This window comes from Chelonoidis abingdonii, chromosome 6 (genome assembly GCF_003597395.2).
Source record: "Chelonoidis abingdonii isolate Lonesome George chromosome 6, CheloAbing_2.0, whole genome shotgun sequence".
Taxonomy (NCBI): Eukaryota; Metazoa; Chordata; order Testudines; family Testudinidae; genus Chelonoidis; species Chelonoidis abingdonii.
The window spans coordinates 23,432,068-23,450,335 of NC_133774.1; the positions used below are offsets into that span (position 1 = coordinate 23,432,068).

Here is an 18,268-nt window from a genome sequence, read left to right on the forward strand (position 1 = left end):
TCATGTACAAGGTCACTATGATCACAAGTGAATAATATCAAAACATTCCCTTTGGCTTGGCCCTGCTTTTGGCTCATCTTTAGTCATAAGCTCATAATTAAGCCACGCCCTACCTCAAGCCTCCATTGGCTTGCTCAGTTTTAGTAGGTGTATTCTGCCAGTGCACTACAAAAGAAACACATTAGCATTAACTGGAGAATATTTGTGTGTTTTAAATTCTTCTGGGAGTAGCCTCGCAGATTGGCTGGTTGCATAAGCTACTACCATAGTGATGCCTCTTGCTTCTCCATCTCAGGACAGAGTTCAAAGCCTGCAGCACATTGGTACCACTTGCTATTGCTGATCAGTGGTAAAGTCTGATAGGGATGACAGCCTCCTGTGCAAGGTAGGATGAGTGAGGTGATGCAACACAGGACAGATGTTCTCTAAATGAAAAAGCAGAGCCCAGAAATGGGGAAGTTAACCCGCTATTCAGACTTATTCTCATTGCCTAGGGCCAAATGCTATAGCAGAATGGGGGTAAATGGGAGACCTCAGAGAGGTTGCGATGAGGGGCTCTTCCTCCCAGGAGCGGCTCCAGGACCCAGCACTCCAAGCGCGTGCTTGGGGCGGCAAGCCGCGGGGGGCGCTCTGCCGGCGCTGCGAGGGCGGCAGGCAGGTTGCCTTTGGCAGCTTGCCTGCGGAGGGTTCGCTGGTCCCGCGGCTTCAGTAGACGTCCCGCAGGCTTGCCACCAAAGCCGCGGGGGCGGAGGGCCGCCAAAGCCGCGGGGGGACCAATGGACCCTCTCCAGGCAAGCCGCCGAAGGCAGCCTGCCTGCCCATGCTTGGTGCAGCAAAATGCCTAGAGCCGACCCTGCTTCCTCCCCTCACAATCCTGAAGGTTGGCAAGAGATGACTGTATACCACTTCCACTGTTACAGTGTTGCAAATTCTAACAATATTAAGTAATTTACTTAGAGCCTCAGCTCCTGGAGACAAGTGATTACATGGGAATTACAGCATTAATTTAAAAAAATAAAATAAAAGGATATCCTAGCTAGAGTTTTTTCCATCCTGTGAAAAACACTGAAAGTTTGAAAAACAAAATTCTTCCCACATCAGGATAAAATGTCCACATTTCAAATGTCTCCACAATATAAATTTCTGAAAATAAATTCATTTTGTTTTGATAAATTAAAAATGTTTCATTTCAATTTCAATCCTTTCTATTTTTTAATTTAATATCACATAAATTTCAAAACAAAAAAAAAATCAAAACTTTTCATTCCAAAAATGTCAGACAAGACATTTTTAAATGGATTTTTTCAATTTTGTTCCTAAACAAAATGTTGTCAAAATATGTGCAATGTTATGAAAAAATCAATTTTTTCAAAATGGCATTTCCTTACAGAAAAGAGTGAAAACACTCACATAGCGCACAAAAGTTTGAAAACATGACCCAAACGAGCCCTAAAGACTCAGAAACCGGAAGGCAAGCAAAAAGAACCCAAAAGTTACTTTTTTAAAAAAATCTGCTATTTTAAAGCCAATCTCATTACCTTTTCAGCTTGATTCACTGTGATTTTTTAAACCTTGGGGTACACAATACTGTTACTACAGACATGGACTGTGATGCCGCTTATATCCAGGAAAAGTCTTGCCCCACTGCACACAGAGCAGAACAACATTGTTATTGCTGCATTTGGGACCCCTCGAGTGTGGGAGAATTTTTCAAATTGGAGGATTCCTAGACAAATTGGAGGATTGGGCCAAAAGAATCTGACAAGGTTCAACCAGGACAAGTGCAGAGTCCTCCACTTACGATGGAAGAATTCATTCACTGCTACAGGCTGGGGACCGAATGGCTAAGCGGCAGTTCTGCAGAAAAGGACCTGGGGATTTGGCGACGTGACCTTCAGGCTGATAGCAAAAAAATGGGCTATACCTGGAACCAGCTAGAGTGAATGGCCCAGGATAGAGGACTCTGGAGATCTGTGGTTGGCGGCCCATACCCCGATTGGGGTGACGGGCGTGAGTGAGTGAGTGAGAGAGAGTGATTATAGTGGACAAGAAGCTGGATATGAGTCAACAGTGTGCCCTTGTAGCCAAGAAGGCTAACAGTGTGCCCTTGTAGCCAAGAAGGCTAACAGCGTATTTGGCTGCATTAGTAGGAGCATTACCAGCAGATCAAGGAAAGTGATTATTCACCTCTATTCAGCATTGGTGAGGTCACATCTGCAGTACTGCTTCCAGTTTTGGGACCCCCACTACAGAAAGGATGGGGACAAATTGGAGACAGTCCAGCAGAGGGCAACAAAAATGATTAGGGGACTGGGGCACATGACTTATGAGGAGAGGCTGAGGGAACTGGGCTTATTTAGTCTGCAGAAGAAGAGTGAGGGGTATGGTAGCAGCCTTCCACTACCTGAAGGGGAGTTCCAAAGAGGATATGGAGCTTGGCTGTTCTCAGTGGTGGCAGATGACAGAACAAGGAGCAATGGTCTCAACTTGCAGCAGGGGAGGTCTACGTAGGATATTAGGAAAAATTATTTCACTAGGAGGGTGGTGAAGCACTGGAATGGGTTACCTAGGGAGGTGGTGGACTCTCCATCCTTAGAGGTTTTTAAGACCTGGCTTGACAAAGCCCAGCTGGGATGATTTAGTTGGGACTGATCTTGCTTTGACCTCCTCAGGTCTCTTCCAACCCTAATCTTCTATGATTCTACCTTCAGGGAGGACAAACACACCTCAGTACACGGACCTCACACTGCTCATTCTGCACCTTCAGTCTTCAAACTCTCCACAGTCAAAGGTCGCTCTCTCAATAAGGCTGTCTCATTGATCTGAAAACTCTGCCTCTGAAACACTGACACTTTAAACCCATTCAGCAGCCTTCCTTTTCTCCACTGCTTATTACCATCTCTCTGTAAAATGTTGTGGTACCGTGTGTTAAGGAATTGTATGCAATAATGGGCTCTGTTGTACCTTTAAAAGACTAAGCCATGGGGATGCGGGGAAGGAAGACAGAAGATTCAGCAGTCGGTTGGGGCAGGGACCAGTGAAGAAAAAAGGACTTAGTCATGGCACCATCCAACCCTTTCCAGTGTGTGTGATGATATACTAACGCTTTCTGGGGACAGCAGTGACTGGACCGTGACTTCCCTTTGGCTGGTCATCTACATTGGTATATTTTGTAATCCCAGATGTAGTTATGGGTTCATAGATTCATCGATTCCAAGGCCAGAAGGGATAATTGTGTCATCTAGTCTGACCTTCTACATAACACAGGCCGGAGAACTTCCCCAAAATAATTCCTAGAGCAGATCTTTTAGAAAAACATCCAATCTTGATTTAAAAATGGTCAGTGATGGAGAATCCACCACACCCCCAATGGTTAATTACTTTCACTATATTTCCAGTCTGCATTTGTTTAGCTTCAACTTTCAGCCACTGGATCACGTTAAACCTCTCTCTGCTAAATCGAAGAGCCCATTATTAAATATTTGTTCCCTGTGTAGATATTTATCAACTATAATCAAGTCATCCCTTAATCTTCTGTGTATTAAGCTAAACAGATTGAGGTCTTTGAGTTTGTCATTATAAGGCACGTTTTCTTATCCTGTAGTCATTCTCCTTGCTCTTCTCTGAACCCTCTCCAAATAAACATCTTTCTTGAATTGTGAGCACCAGAACTGGGCACAGTAATCTAGCAGTGGTCACATCAGTATCAAATAGAGACATAAAATAACCTCTTTGCTCCTATTCAAGATCCCTTTGTTTATGCATCCCAGAATCTACAGGCTTTTCTAGCCACAGATTCACACAGGGAACTTATGATAAGTTGATTATCCATTACAACCCCCAAATCTTTTTAGTCACTGCTTCCCATCATAGAATCCCCCATCCTATAAATATGGCCTACATTCTTTGTTCCTAGATTACACATTTACATTTATCCATATTCAAACACACATTGTTTGCTTGCCACAGGCACCAACTTTCCAAAGTGCTGGGGGGGGGGGGGGGCCACCATCCCTGGCTCTGTCCTAAGCCCTGCCCCAATTCCACTCCTTCCCCAATTCCCTACCCAGTTCTGCCCCCTTCCCATAGCACGCTGTGTCCTCGCTCCTCCCTCCTCCCGCCCAGAGCCTCCTGCGTGCCATGAAACAGCTGCTTGCGGCAGGCAAGAGGCACTGATCTGTGGGGCCCGCCGACAGGCGAGAGGCACTGGGTGGGGATGAGTTGATAAGGGGATAGCACCCACCATTTTTTCCCCGTGGGTGCTCCAGCTCCAGACCACCCACAGAGTCGGCGCCTATGTTGCTTGCTCCCCGTTTACCTATTAATCCAAATCTCTCTCAATCAGTAGTCTATCTTCTTCATTATTTACCACTCCCCCCATTTTTGTGTCATCTGCAAACTTTCAGTGATGGTTTTGTGTTTTCTTCCAGGTCACTAATAAAAATGTTAAACGGCGTAAGGCCAAAACTGTTCCCTGAGGGATCCCACTGGAAACACATCCACTAGTGACAATTCCCCATTTACAGCTAGAATGGAGGCAGAACCTATGTGCATTGCAAAGCTACATTTTCAAACCACCTGTATGTATACTAAATAAAAGGCATTGTGAAAAGAAAAACAATCTGTCAGCAAAAGAGGTTTTTAAAAACATCTCTTTGTCTTCTATCATTTATGGATTTCTTTAATGCCTTTCACTAGCACCAAAGTGCTTTCACCGTATCGCATGCTCCCTCTATGTAATAGCAGATCACTTAGCGCACACACACACCAATGTAGCCTCTGGAAGTGGCTGTGTAGAGGGAAGTGCCTCTCATAGGCTAAACACTTTGTCTGAGAGAGACTAGATTACTCAGAGGACATTGGTAATTAGATATTCGTTTGCTTGCTGTTTATGTCTTTGTCAAAGGCTCTGGATACATTTACAGAATTCTAGTTTTGACAATTTCTTGCAGACAACTGGATATAAAAAGGACATGCCTCAAATTTACAAACATATAATAAAAAGTGGAAACTCAGAGACAGTATCTCTGATCAATAACTACAGGAAGGCCATCCTTAAAGACAAAACATCCTTCCCATCAACTTATCTCAGGCAAAGGTCTAAGTAAATAGATGGATTTATGAACCATACCCCAAAGGTTAAACTCTTTCAGATCAACAGGGAAAGTGAGTTCCACAGTCCAAGACCACCCCATTGAGAACATCTGGCCAGCACGCCCCAAACATTCAAATCTAGGGGCTGCTAGCTAGGGCACGTTGGCTAATTTTAAATGCAGCCCTAGTTAGTGCATGGCAAGAGGAAGTGTCAGTTATGCAAATCATGCAGGGTTTCATACACCAATATCATTCCCTTGAACTGCACCCCCATGGAACGTGAAACCATTCACTTCTAAGACATATGCTATAGCCTGGCACAGATGAAACCCAGCAATGATTGAAAGCCATAATTACATGATGGTGTTTTCAGTGGGTTCATAATAGACACGTATCTATCTAAAAAAAAAATGTTTTTCACTATTGGTCCCTTTGTTGGTAGTCACAGCAGAGAGGTCAACTATGAAATAGGTCCAGGATTGAATTATCCCCCCAGGTAGGCTGTTCATCCGAGGTTAAGATTAAGACAAATGCTACCAGAGTGATGTGGTTGGAAGCCTATACTGCTACTTCCCAAGCTGCACCTTTCTGTGGCTGGAGAGCTGCTATAATTTAGAAAATGTTCCTAGTACACCGGGGTTACCTGCTACAGTACCTAATTCAATGTCACCAGAGCAAGTGCTGAATACGCTGCATCCCATTCACTCCACAGAGTGACTTCCCTGAGTCTAAGCACTAAGCAGACACAGCTGCTGAAAGACTTTGCAAGGGAACACGATAGAGCCAATCAAACGTTAAACATTTCTTTCTGGCTGACTTCAGATACAACTTTTGTAAACAACATGCAACCGTTAAACCAGCTATTCATCTTCTCGATAGGACTGTCATGAATGTTTACATGTGTAGTACTATCAGCGCCCCATAGCCTACAAACTCCAAATACACACTCTAACACACACACACACAAAATACACACTCGCACTGTCACCACACACTCGCTGATCACAACAGTCAGACAAGTGCCATAACACCGCATCCATCATAACACACACGAAGAGACTGTCAAGCATTCTCATAGGATTGAGCCAGGTCTGGGAACTTCACTACACAATATCTGGTGACACACCAGCAACTGTGGCCACTCTGCCTGGCACAACAGTCCTCAGGAGGCTGTGTGTGTTTGATGACGACACTCACTACCACAATACAACAATCACACAAGTGCCATAATACACCAATCACAGCACACAAAGACAAGCACACACTATCACAACACAGTAACCACACAACACAACACACAAGTGTCACACACACAAAAAGATGGTCATACATTCTCATACCAACAAGCACACACCAGCTATCACAACACAATGCACTTCCCCACAAACACAGGCAGTGGCAGTCTCATTCTGGTAACAAGTACACACACACTCATAACACAGTGACCATACCACACAAGACACTGGTGGGCTGGCACACACTCAGGAGGTGGCAGTCCCACATGCTGGTACCACACACACACACAGAGGCAGCAGTACTGGTAACACACACAAGGAGGCGGCAGTCCCACCTGCTAGTAATACACACACATACTGTGCTGGTAACAGCACACAGAGGAGAAGGAGGTAGCAGCTCTGGTAACACATACACAGGCACAGAAGGGGGCAGTTCTGTGACTGACACACACACGCACAGAAGGGGGCAATCCCGGTAACAGGCACACACACACAAACACAGGCGGCAGTCCCACGTGGTGGTAACACACACACACACACACACACACACACAGAGGCAGTCCCGGTAACACACACACACACACACACACAGGCGGCAGTCCCACGTGCTGGTAACACACACACACGCACAAAAGGGGGCAGTCCCGGTAACACACACACACAGAGGGGCAGTCCCGGTAACACACACAAACACAGGCGGCAGTCCCACGTGCTGGTAACACACACACACGCACAGAAGGGGGCAATCCCGGTAAAACACACACACACACACACACACAGGCGGCAGTCCCACGTGCTAGTAACACACACACACACAGAAGGGAGCAGTCCCGGTAACACACACACGCACAGAAGGGGGCAGTCCCGGTAACACACACATGCCGGCCCCGGCCCCGCCTCGCTCACCTGAAGCAGGTGGCCAGCTCGCCGCTGGGTTTCAGGCACGGGTACCGGCTGGTGGCGATCTTGTTCTCGGAACAAACCTCCCTGCGGGAGAAGCCGGAGAGAAGAGGTGGCTTTAGCCAGAGCCCGAGGGGGGCCGGGCGGGGGCTGCCAGGTGCGGCGCGGGCTGGAGCGGGGGACCCACCTGTCGCGCTCCTCGGGCTCCTCCCGGTAGGTCCAGGTGTGCCCCAGAGCCAGGAGCAGGAGCAGGGCAGCCAGGCTCCGGGGCAGCAGCCGCCGCCGCCCAGCCCCTCCCGGGCCGCCCTGCAGCACCATCGGGCGGGCTCTGCTTCCGCGGCTCCTTCGGCCTCCTAGGAGAGCAGCGCCGCAGCCCCTGCCTGCCCCGCCTGCGAGGAGGCGAGCGGCCCCCTGCGGCGGCACAGCAGCCGCCAGATGTGAGCGCGGGGGCGGCCTAGAGAGGGGCGGCCGCTGCAGCCAGATGATCTACAGGGGGCAGGCAGCGGTACCCGGGGGCGGCAGGGTCCTAGCCAGAGGCACGGGGACAGAGGTAGCCAGATGTTGCAGCGGGAGCAGGCAGGGGCAGCTAGGGGACGAGGCAAAGGCTGACGGTATCTAGATGTTGCGCAGGGGTCAGGCAAGGTAGCTAGGAGGGCTCGGGAACCAGGCAGACGCTGCAGTAGCCAGATGTTGCGGAGGGAGCAGGCAGGGGAAGCTAGGAGGGCTCGGGAACCAGGCAGACGCTGGGGTAGACAGATGTTGTGGAGGGGGTAGGCAGGGGTAGCTAGGGAACCAGGCAGACACTGGGGTAACCAGATGTTGGGGGGGGGGCAGGCAGAGGTAGCTAGGGAACCAGGCAGACGCTGGGGTGGTCAGATGTTGCACGAGAGGGGTGGGCAGGCAGGGGCTTCAGCAAGAGGTGGGACTGGACGCGGGAGAGAAGTTCCCTGGAGCCCGTGTCTCTGTCCGCAGGCAAGTGCGGAGGCAAGCCGCGCTGTAGCCGAGTGGCTGTCGGGGAGGGGGGGGTGTATTTATGGGGTGGAGGGGGTCAGTTTCCTAGCGTAGGAATCTCCCCGTCTGCCGTTCTTACGCTCCTGTGTTACGCGCGGGGAAATCGCCCTTGCCGTTGTCCGTTTTTACTGACTCGCGATCCGGACTTAGCCCTGGTCTCTTATCTGCCCCGCGATCCTATAGCCGAAGGGAAAGAACGAAACACGTGGGGAAGGGGGAGGGCGGGGGCGAGAGAGGTCAGAGAAACCCAACGACTCGGACAGGAAAACCCAACAATCTAAAGCCGCCCGAGGCGGTAGGAACGATGAGAGGCGGAGTGTCGGCACATGACTGCCTTCCAGATCCAGCCTTATCTTACTTGTCTCTCTCACAAGGACAACGTAGCCACAGGATCTCCGCCTCAAGTGTTGTTTACCTTTGTGCACAGTTACGCCTTCCACACCATTCACACAGGGGAGATCAACTGATAAAATAATGCATCAGCTGGGACCCTCGCCCCATATCATCCTGTTTTTATAGTTAAAAACCCTTGGGAGCAAATACCGTAGAGGAACAAACCCCCCAAATGAACCTACCTTTGTAAACTGGGAGGAGAGCTGAGAAACATTAAATCACTAAATGGGCTTTGATAGTAGGGGTCCTGTCTACAACAGTGAAAAGCTTTTGGACAAAATTTAGTGCTTACAGCTACAGTCCTTTCACCTGTAGTGCTGGAAACAATTTACAGAAGTAGCGTTATAAGCCCAGTTTACTGCTGGAGAAACTGAGGAACAGAGTTTAAAGACCAGAGTATGATGCCTTTACTCCCACCACTAACGCTGCTGATCTCACTGCGATGAATAAGGCCATACTGTGAATAAATTGTCCAATACCACAAAGGCAAACTGGAACACTTAATTTTAAGGGCTTTCAGAAGTTTCCCCTGAACTACCAACCAGACTCTGCATTGGTGTAATAACCTCAGGAGTAAATAGTTTTGTTCTATTACTTACTGCTTTTCTGTTTTGGGGATATTTGATGGTCCCATCTCACAATTATAATAACCTGCTTCTGTATCTCACTGAAGCATATGTGGTCCTTACTGGGAGTTTTAAGTGTTTCTTCCATTCTTGTTATTTATATACAAAATAAGGAGCAGGCAGAGACAGAGCCCAGTCCTACTGCACTGAAGTCAGTGACTATTAGGGGTGTTCCTGGCAGGGGTAAGCCCTAAACTTCTCATTCAGCCTCACTTAAATTCTGAGATAACAGGGAACAAAAGATAGGAACCTGATGTTTGGCTCTCGGGGATTTGTAAGCACCTGTCTCTGTATCATGTTCCTTCCTCTTCCCAAGTTGGATAGTATCCAATAACAGAGTTTGAAAGGAAGAGAAGCTTGCACTGCTACAACCCATACTCTGCCTATGTGTTGAGTAACAAAAGAACTAATTTTCTAGTGATGCTAATCCAGCATTTTTCCACAAGAAACAAAATTCTCCTCCCTAAATTTTGATTATTTTTTTTTAATTTAAAGCAATGGACACAAATGGGAGGACTTTGCCACATCTCCTCTACTCATAACACCACACTTCAGATAAGTTCCAAATTTCACATCTTGGGAACATCTCTGATTTTATTTTTTTCTATAAAGCTAGGCTAAGTGAGATGTATAGATTTTTGTAAGTCATTACTGTAACTTTCGGAATATGTAGGCACTGTAATTCAGTACCTGTGCTATGGTGGGTGTTTTATGTTTATCACCCATTTCTGTAAGAAAAGTTTGTCCTAGCAATTGTTTATTTTTAGTAAAAACTAGCAACAAAGGCTGTTTATTTTTAGTAAAAACTAGCAACAAAGGCTGTTCTGGCAAAGGCTTACACTTGCTTCCATTTGACATGTGAGTAGTCCCACTGACTTTAAGGAAACTACATACATATGAAACTAAGCACGTATATTACATCTTTGCAAGATTAGGGCCTAAAAACGACAAGATTTTAGTTATCGCCATGATATACAAAACTAAACAAGTTTAAGTAAGTTTAAATAATATCCATACACAGGCCTTTTTGTTTTTCCAATTAGTAATTTTATTACCAGCTAACACACAAAAGATGTTGTTTGATCTCTTTGCTGTGTCTCATTTTTAAATGGACGTGCAGCCAAGCCCATTAGGAGCACAAGGGTTTCATTTTTAAAAAAGTGTTGAAGTGTGCCATTGGTTAAGAAAACACTGAAGTGCTCTGATTGCCCCAGGCAGGAATAATCTAGAGGTTGTTTGTTTTTTTAATTCAATAAATAGACAAAGTGCTTTTTGGTGTGAGGGATGCTTGTCCTTGCATCAAGGCAAACTTTGTTTTGTTTTGACTTGCACAACTCAAGTATGTATAAAGTTGATAAAGCTGCATATGAAATTTTGGAGCAGTCTCAAAAGGAGATGAGGAATTCAGCATAAATCATGGTGCATATTAACAATTTTCTTTAATGTTTTGCATTCCTGCATAAACAACATCTTGTTGCCCTATGTGTTTTTACAAATAACATTGATTAAATAATATACAAATTCAAGTTTTTTCTTGGATTTCACAAGTAGTTTGAGTATTTCATAAACAGCACATTAATAAAGAATCTTCCGTATGCCCACATCTGGAGCAGAAGGGCACAACTGTCTAGAACATTGCACCGCAGCGGGGTGCAGTGAAGTGTGCAAAGACACCATGGCAAGCCCTGACTCATCCGAAATACATCTCTGAAGAGATCACAAGGCCTTGAGTTAATATACTATTATGCTGGCACCTAAAAGCTTCAGTAAGAGCTCCATTGCGCTAGGTACTGCCCCTAAAAATTTGAAATAATAAAAGGTGATTATGATCTATAAAGATGACTTTAAAGTATTCCTTCCTCTGCACAAAAAGGATGCCTTCCGCCCCCACACATACCTTAGAAATTGCAAAACTTCCAGCCAGACTTCTAGCAAGTCTGGTCTTCCTTGGTTTTGCTAGGAGTCTTGCTGGAAGTTTCAGAGATGTGCATTTTCTTGGCTCTTTATTGAAAAAGAGTGAGTGCACTGATATTTAACAGAGACATCTTGTCAAATGTCTCCCATGTGTGTGAATTAAAAAGATGTTAAATAAAGAACAAAATTTTAAACAGTCTAAATAAAAAACACCACCACTCTCATCTGCATTTCATTTGCGCCATGTATCTTTGTGGTCATAATCCTCTGTAATCCAGTTATCATTAAATCCTTCTAGTGAAATCAGGGCAGAACAGACCTGATGTTTAAACAACCAGGAAAAAGTTTTTTGTAGACATTTCTGAGGTCTTCCTTCTATATTAAAGAATCCATTAGAGGTGCACAAGCCATTTTTTCCCTTTTGCGTATTACTTTTCTTATAAGAAAGGCCTCTAAACTTCATGGTGTTGAACTAACCTATCTCAGAAGATAAAGGCATAAACTGAACTTGTTCAGATTTGAACATGTGGTTCCAAGGAGTATTCCAAGGCCTGAAGTTTATACATCCAAGTTATCCCTCTGTTGGGTAACTTAGGAATGACCATGCTATTTCAGACTAATAGCTCATCTAGTACAGCAGCCCATCTCTGAGAGCAGCCAGGACCAGATGCTAGAGAAGAAGGTGCAAGAAATCCTTCTTCTCTAGTGCATAATTATGCAATAACAACTAGTCTACAGAGTAGGGGCAAGCAGTTCTTCCTAATCAGTTAGTGGCTGACAGACAGGGGAGTAATAAGCAGAGGACTAGTGGAATAAGGAAGAGAAAGGCAGAGCAAAGAAGACTGGAGAAGAAGAAGAACTGGCAGGGTTGATGACATGGGATTAAAAAAAAGGAGAATGGTTGGGAGGATAAGCAGAAGAGCAGCAAAAGGAAGGATAGAGAGATGAAAAACAGAAGGGAGGAGTTGGGGCGGGAGAGAGAGAAGCAATGTGGAAAATAGGAGAAGAGAAACTGAGGAAAGAAAAGAAAAGCAGTGAGTGAGACTGACATGGGTGGCCACATTCAGCCCTGGTGGAAGCAGATGTGAATTTGTTGCATTCAGAGAGAGCAGGAAAAGGAAGTGAGGAACAATTGGGAGGGGATGACAGAGCAGAAGTGAGGTGGGGAAAGCAGCTAAAAAGTTAGTAGTTTTAAGAGAGTGATATAGGGGGTGGTGGTAAGGGATCAGAGCTACAAAAAGGGAACAGAAAGCAGAGAGGGGAGTACTTCTGGCAGGGAATAGTAATTACCCAACCCATCTATTTACTTCATCTTTCTCAAACATCGAGACAAACAGCTCTTTGGGGAAAGAACTTTTTCTTTTACTTTAACTTGTACAATGGGATGCAATCCCTGACTAGGGGGCCTCTAGCTGCTGTTGTACAAATTGATATTTAATAAAAACAAGTAGGCAGAGAAGCAGAGTGGGGAAAGCGCCCTTGTCGTTATCATTACACCTCTCCCCCGATATAACGCAACGCGATATAACACGAATTCAAATATAATGCGGTGAAGCAGTGCTCCAGAGGGGCGGGGCTGCGCCCTTCAGTGGATCAAAGCAAGTTCAATATAACAGGGTAAATTTTTTGGCTCCCGAGGACAGCGTTATATCGGGGTAGAGGTGTATTATGAAGCTTAATCCAACTAGGGGACAAGGAACATTAAACTTTTATCAGACAGACATTTTCATTAGAAATCCTTTAATACGGATTGAAGGTATAGTCGATTAGATTTGTGTAGCTTTAGCCCATCTGATGGGGAGGTAACTTTGGAAAAAGATACATCTACACAATGGACAACATCATGCTTTGCCTCTAAAGTCCGTCACAGCTACTGAAAGGAAATAAACAAGACTGCTTTCTCCCTTTCACAAATACTTACAGAGCTCATCTTAGATTACTAACAAAAACAAATGGCTTTTGAAAATGTCCACTAAAACAATAGCACTGCTGACCAAGCAGAAAATAAGTAAACAGTAGCTCTAATCCACCCAAAACATACACAACGACATATATGGCATATGAGAGAACACTAAACAGAACTGATATTTTCTCTCGTTAGTTTTGGGTTTCATTTTGTTATAAGAGATTAGAGCTGAAGAATGTGAAATCTTTCACAGTATACTGGCTATCAGTCATCAGTGGCCTTTGAGGTGTGCATGTGCTTCTTGTCAGTCCTGGCCTCTTTGACAAGCCTTTGGTCATCATTCTAAATTTAGAAACAGTAAAACAAAACAGTCCCCTTTGATTTAATCCTTGCAATTATTAGAATAAGGTCTCTGTGAAGAGCTGTGAAGTTTTCAAACCATTCCATCCAGTTGTATCATTGCTAGAGTAACCATCACTTGGGCATGTAGTTTTATATCCAAAAGAATATGCAACCCTGGAGATTCTTGCTCACGTGCATGGGACAAAAATGACTGATACATTTTTAATCAGGAGGGAGTTTTTCTGCCACTCATATACTGGCATGGATCTCAGGAGCCTTACTCTGCATGGTTCCATGAATATAGCATAAAACTTGGAATCTAGAAGAGTGCTTACTGAATAGTCAGCATCAAACCAGGAATTTGGCAGCTTGGCCTTTTTTTGGTTTGCAAATAATTCACAAACCAATTTTGATTTCTGTGCATGGACTCAGCGTTCACAGAGCAATACAGATTAAACGTCATTAATCAATGTGTTTGAAAACTGCAAGAAAGATGTACTTGTGACTAAGGCACAAGAGGCCTGGATTCAGTTCCCCATTCTGACCTTGGGCAACTCACTTAATCTCTGTAACATCTGTACCTTTTGTCCACCTTGTCTATTTAAAACTATCCTTTCCAGGGCCAGAGCTATTTCTATTTGCATCGCATAATAGAGCCCTACTCTCAGTTGTGGCCCCTAGGTGCTTATGGTAATACTATTAACAGTCCCTTCAATTATTTGTTATTTGCAGTGTGTGATCCTGTGGTGTATTTTCTGCTCCTTGGTTGGACGACAACCCTTGTAACAGGAGAGCAACACATCGATTAAGGGGAATGGATACGAATGTGTTATGTCAGTTGTAAATAAGGCTCATGCATAGTTTATTCTACTGAATAATTTCTGAGCTAGAAATAGCAATGGCAAGTTAAATGGACTATTGGAAATATGGAAAAAATCTTAAAGATAATTGATATGAGAATTAGGCTCAAATGTTCACTCAGTACAAGACAGGCACTTGAACACTGAAGCATACAACATCTGTGTCCACTTTTCAAAAGTTTGGCTTGAATGGTTTCATGAATCACCTATCTTCTGTGCACACTATATCAGTGTCTGCTAACCCTCAGTATCACTCTACTTTGTAGGTTTCCCTTCAATCGCATTTTAACTATAAAAACATGCTATCCACTTGTTTTTACATTACATGGATGGGAGGTAAATATATAACCCAATCCAAGTTTTTATTGTGAACACTCTAAAGGACGGCACACCTCAAGACAGACCCATAGAGTTAGTTATTCATGACTGCAGTGGTGTCTGTTGGGAGGCTAAATATATTTCCAATATATGCATCCATAAAGAATGCTTTTGATAAAAACCTGCCATCCCAGGCAAAATATTTGACACATAGCAATTGATTTTCATTTGTGCATCTCCCGGCACATCACAGTCATTAGGCTTAAAAATTTTCAGAAGTGACTAATGATTCTGGGCCCCCAATTTGAGATACCTTAAAAGGGCCTGGTTTTCAGAGGGTAGGTCTTCAGAAAATCTGGGCCCCTTGAAGGTGTCAAGTTACACACCTAGAAATTAGGCACCCAGGACCTAAATACTTTTAAAAATCTGGCCCTTAGTTACTTTGGAAAATGTAGGCCTAATAAATGAACAAGATCCTGAAGCTCAGCGGGGGTTGAGGACCCTCAGCAGCTCACAGGTATTTCAGTGTTGGAATGTAAGATGACGACATGGTCATGTTCAATGTACAAATTTTAATTTCTTACTTGTCCCTGTTTTACCAGGAAAAAAGGAGATTAACACACTATTGTGCTGATTTCACTATGTTCTTCCAGAGTTGCATAGTCAAAAACTTGCACCACTAGGGTTGCCAGGCATCCAGTTTTTGACTGGAACACCTGGTTGAAAAGGAACCCTAGTGGCTCTGAGTGGCACTGCTGACCAGGCCATTAAAAGTCCAATCAGCAGCGTAGCAGGGGCCCAGGGCTAAGGCAAGCTCCCTGCCTGCCCTAGCTCTGCACAGCTCCCAGAAGCAGCCACCAGGTCCCTGCAGCCCCTAGACACATGGGCAGCCAACGAGGCTCTGCGCACTGTCCCCACCCCCAGGGCCGGCTCTGCAGCTCCCATTGGTCAGGAACTGCCACCAGTGGGAACTGCGGAGGCTGTGCCTACAGGTGCAAGGGCAGTGTATAGAGTCTCCCTGGCTGCCCACATGTCTAGGGGCTGCAGGGACCTGATGGCTGCTTCCTTGGAGCCACAGTGAGAACCACCAGGTCCCCACACCCCAAATCCCTGCCCCAGCCCAGAGTCCCCTCCTGCACCCAAATTCTCTCCCAGGGCCCACACCCCACCCCACCCAAACACCCTGCCCCAGTCCCCTCCTGCAACTTAAACTCCTCCCGGAGCCTTCACCCCTCACCCCCCACACACACACCCCAACCCCCTGCCCCAGCCCAGTGAAAGTAGGTGAGGGTGGGGGAGAGCACGCAACAGAGGGTAGGGGGAATGGGGTGAGTGGGGGCAGAGCCTTGGGGAAGGGCTGTTCGGTTTTGTGCAATTAGAAAGTTGGTAACATAACTCCACTGTGAAAGGCAGCACTAAGCCACACCTAGGTAACCAGCAGCATTATGGCCAGATTGTCGCTTCGAACCACTATCTGTTTTGGTGGGGGATGCTGAGAAGGGTTGAGAGCCCAAGGAGGAATTCTAGCTGTGCACTGCAGTTTGGGAGGACCACACTCTATACTGCATGTGAATAGAGAAAGGCCTAGATCCATAGAGGGACTTGCGCGTTACAACACTGAGCATCACAATGCCTAACTTCTAGGCACGTAGAAAATCACTGGAACAATGGGATCCACGAACCTGGCGTCAGACACCTACACTACCTGTATAATGCATAGGGAGAGACAGGTGCCTAAAAATGGGATTGACACAAGAGCCAGCATGCTAGGCAGGGTTTGGAATTTAGGTGCCTAATTCTCTGTGGAGCTGGGCCAGAGTCATCCCAATCATCAGAACTGGCTGCACCTGCCTTCTTTGGCAAGACAGGCGCCACAAGAAGTCGCTATATCTATTGACAGAAAGTTATTTTCCGTCTGCACATAAAAATGGACAAAGATTTAACTCAAATGTAACAAGACTAACCCTGGAGACTGAAAACAAACAGGGCATTTAAACTGAAAATTAGATTTGTTCAAAAAGTTCTAAACATCTAAAAACACGAGGTTATAGAGGCTATCTGACCTAAATCCTAAATATGCAATATATTCACTAGCAAGGGAATAATAGTAAATGTTTATCCCTCTTCATCTCCAAACGGTTTAATTACTCCAGACTGCATGCTGCCTTTCCAGCTCAATACATAAACTATCCCCCCCCCCCCCCTTTGTAGTCTGAATGAGACAGCTGTTCCTGGAGTTTATCCATTCTGATCTTCAGTGAAACACCTCTGACTCGTCAGAGAGATGGGCCAAATTCTCCCCAATGACTCTAATTTAATGGAATATGGTACCATGACAACAGCAGACTATGGCCCTAACTCCACAACATATGACAGCTCAATTATTCCTTATTTATTTACCCTTCACTCTTTGCAAAAACACCCCCAACATTCAATCAAATGTCAAAGAAAGGGGTCAGAAGGCAAATGACAAACTACCTCATTTAAACAGTCCCTTCCCATTAAAGCCAGGCTGTTTTTGTCAAAAGATAAAAGGCTGTTTTTCCTGTAAGGAGTGACCACTGCAAAAAAAAAAAAAAAATCAGTTACAAATCATCTGAAAATTAGTTACTATCAAGTTATGATCATGTTCATTTTGGAAAGCTGAATCTTCTGTCACACTGTAAATTCAGTAGCAAAAGTTTGTGTACTTACACACAAGTTATTTACTGTAGCCAATGATCTCTACTTTAGGAGGAACATTGTTTTCTTTCTAGCCAGAATTCCCTGAAATGCAGAACTGAGGTTCATAAAACTTAAAACAGTGGTTTTGGGGATTTGGAGAAATGGAAAACTGGTAAGAGATTTAAAAAAAAAAAAAAAAAAAAAGAGGGGAAGGGGGGGCGAGGGTTAACCTGGAAAATGTTGATCTGAAACAAACAATGGCACATAAGACAACTTCAAAGTTTGAGAATAGGCAGGAAGCCAACAGTGCACATTGGGAAAAGATTTGTGTCATATCAATATGTGAAGAACGAAACATTTGAAAATTTATCAAAGTACAAGTTAAGATAAATACAAAAGAAATCTTACCTTTGAGAAGGACTTTTCCCCTCATAGATGTCAATTTCCATCTGCCCTGAGTTCATGATAAAGTGTGCCATAATCCCCAGTTTGTGATATCCCTGTCTGTCCCTGTGGCCGCACAATCAGCCAGTCTTACTGTAAGAGATTATAGGTGCTGTGTGTGAATAAAGCAAAGATGGGTTTTTTTGTTTTTTTTTTAAGATTTACTTATTTGCATGAAGATTAGTCACACACTATGCATATTGAAGCTGGGCTTGATTCCCATCACCTCCAACCCTTCCTAAAATAGTCACCTTTGAGTGTACTGTCTTTGTACGTACTAGTCTGATGTTAGCTTTTAGCAGCTGCCCCACAGGTGCCATATACGTCCTATCAATAATCAGCTAAAGGATTTCTCCTTGAGTTCAAGTGGTTGAGAGCTGTGGATCTGGAACTGAAGGACTGTGTTTCTGTTCCTCATTCCCACTATGTGTGCAATTCATGCTATAATTGCTCCTCTTGCCAGCTGAAGTGATTTGTTCAAGAATGGCACCTGAGCTCCTGTGACTTTCATAGGTTTGGGACAAACTTTTGTAGGTCAGAAGGGACCATTAGATTATCTAA

At 44.8% G+C, this 18,268-nt stretch overlaps 1 protein-coding gene across 1 annotated transcript in view; it reads right to left on the minus strand.

Annotated features, from left to right (window-relative positions):
* The window catches only part of CCBE1 (collagen and calcium binding EGF domains 1), a 175,082-nt gene extending 167,535 nt beyond the window's left edge, over nucleotides 1–7,547 (minus strand). Inside the window, exons 1-2 of the mRNA XM_032776169.2 lie at nucleotides 7,417–7,547; nucleotides 7,236–7,316 (exon numbers count right to left, since the gene is read on the minus strand). Of these exons, the coding sequence (XP_032632060.1) occupies nucleotides 7,236–7,316; nucleotides 7,417–7,547 (212 nt within the window). The remainder of the gene's footprint in view (nucleotides 1–7,235; nucleotides 7,317–7,416) is intronic.
* Nucleotides 7,548–18,268: the final 10,721 nt, after the last annotated feature.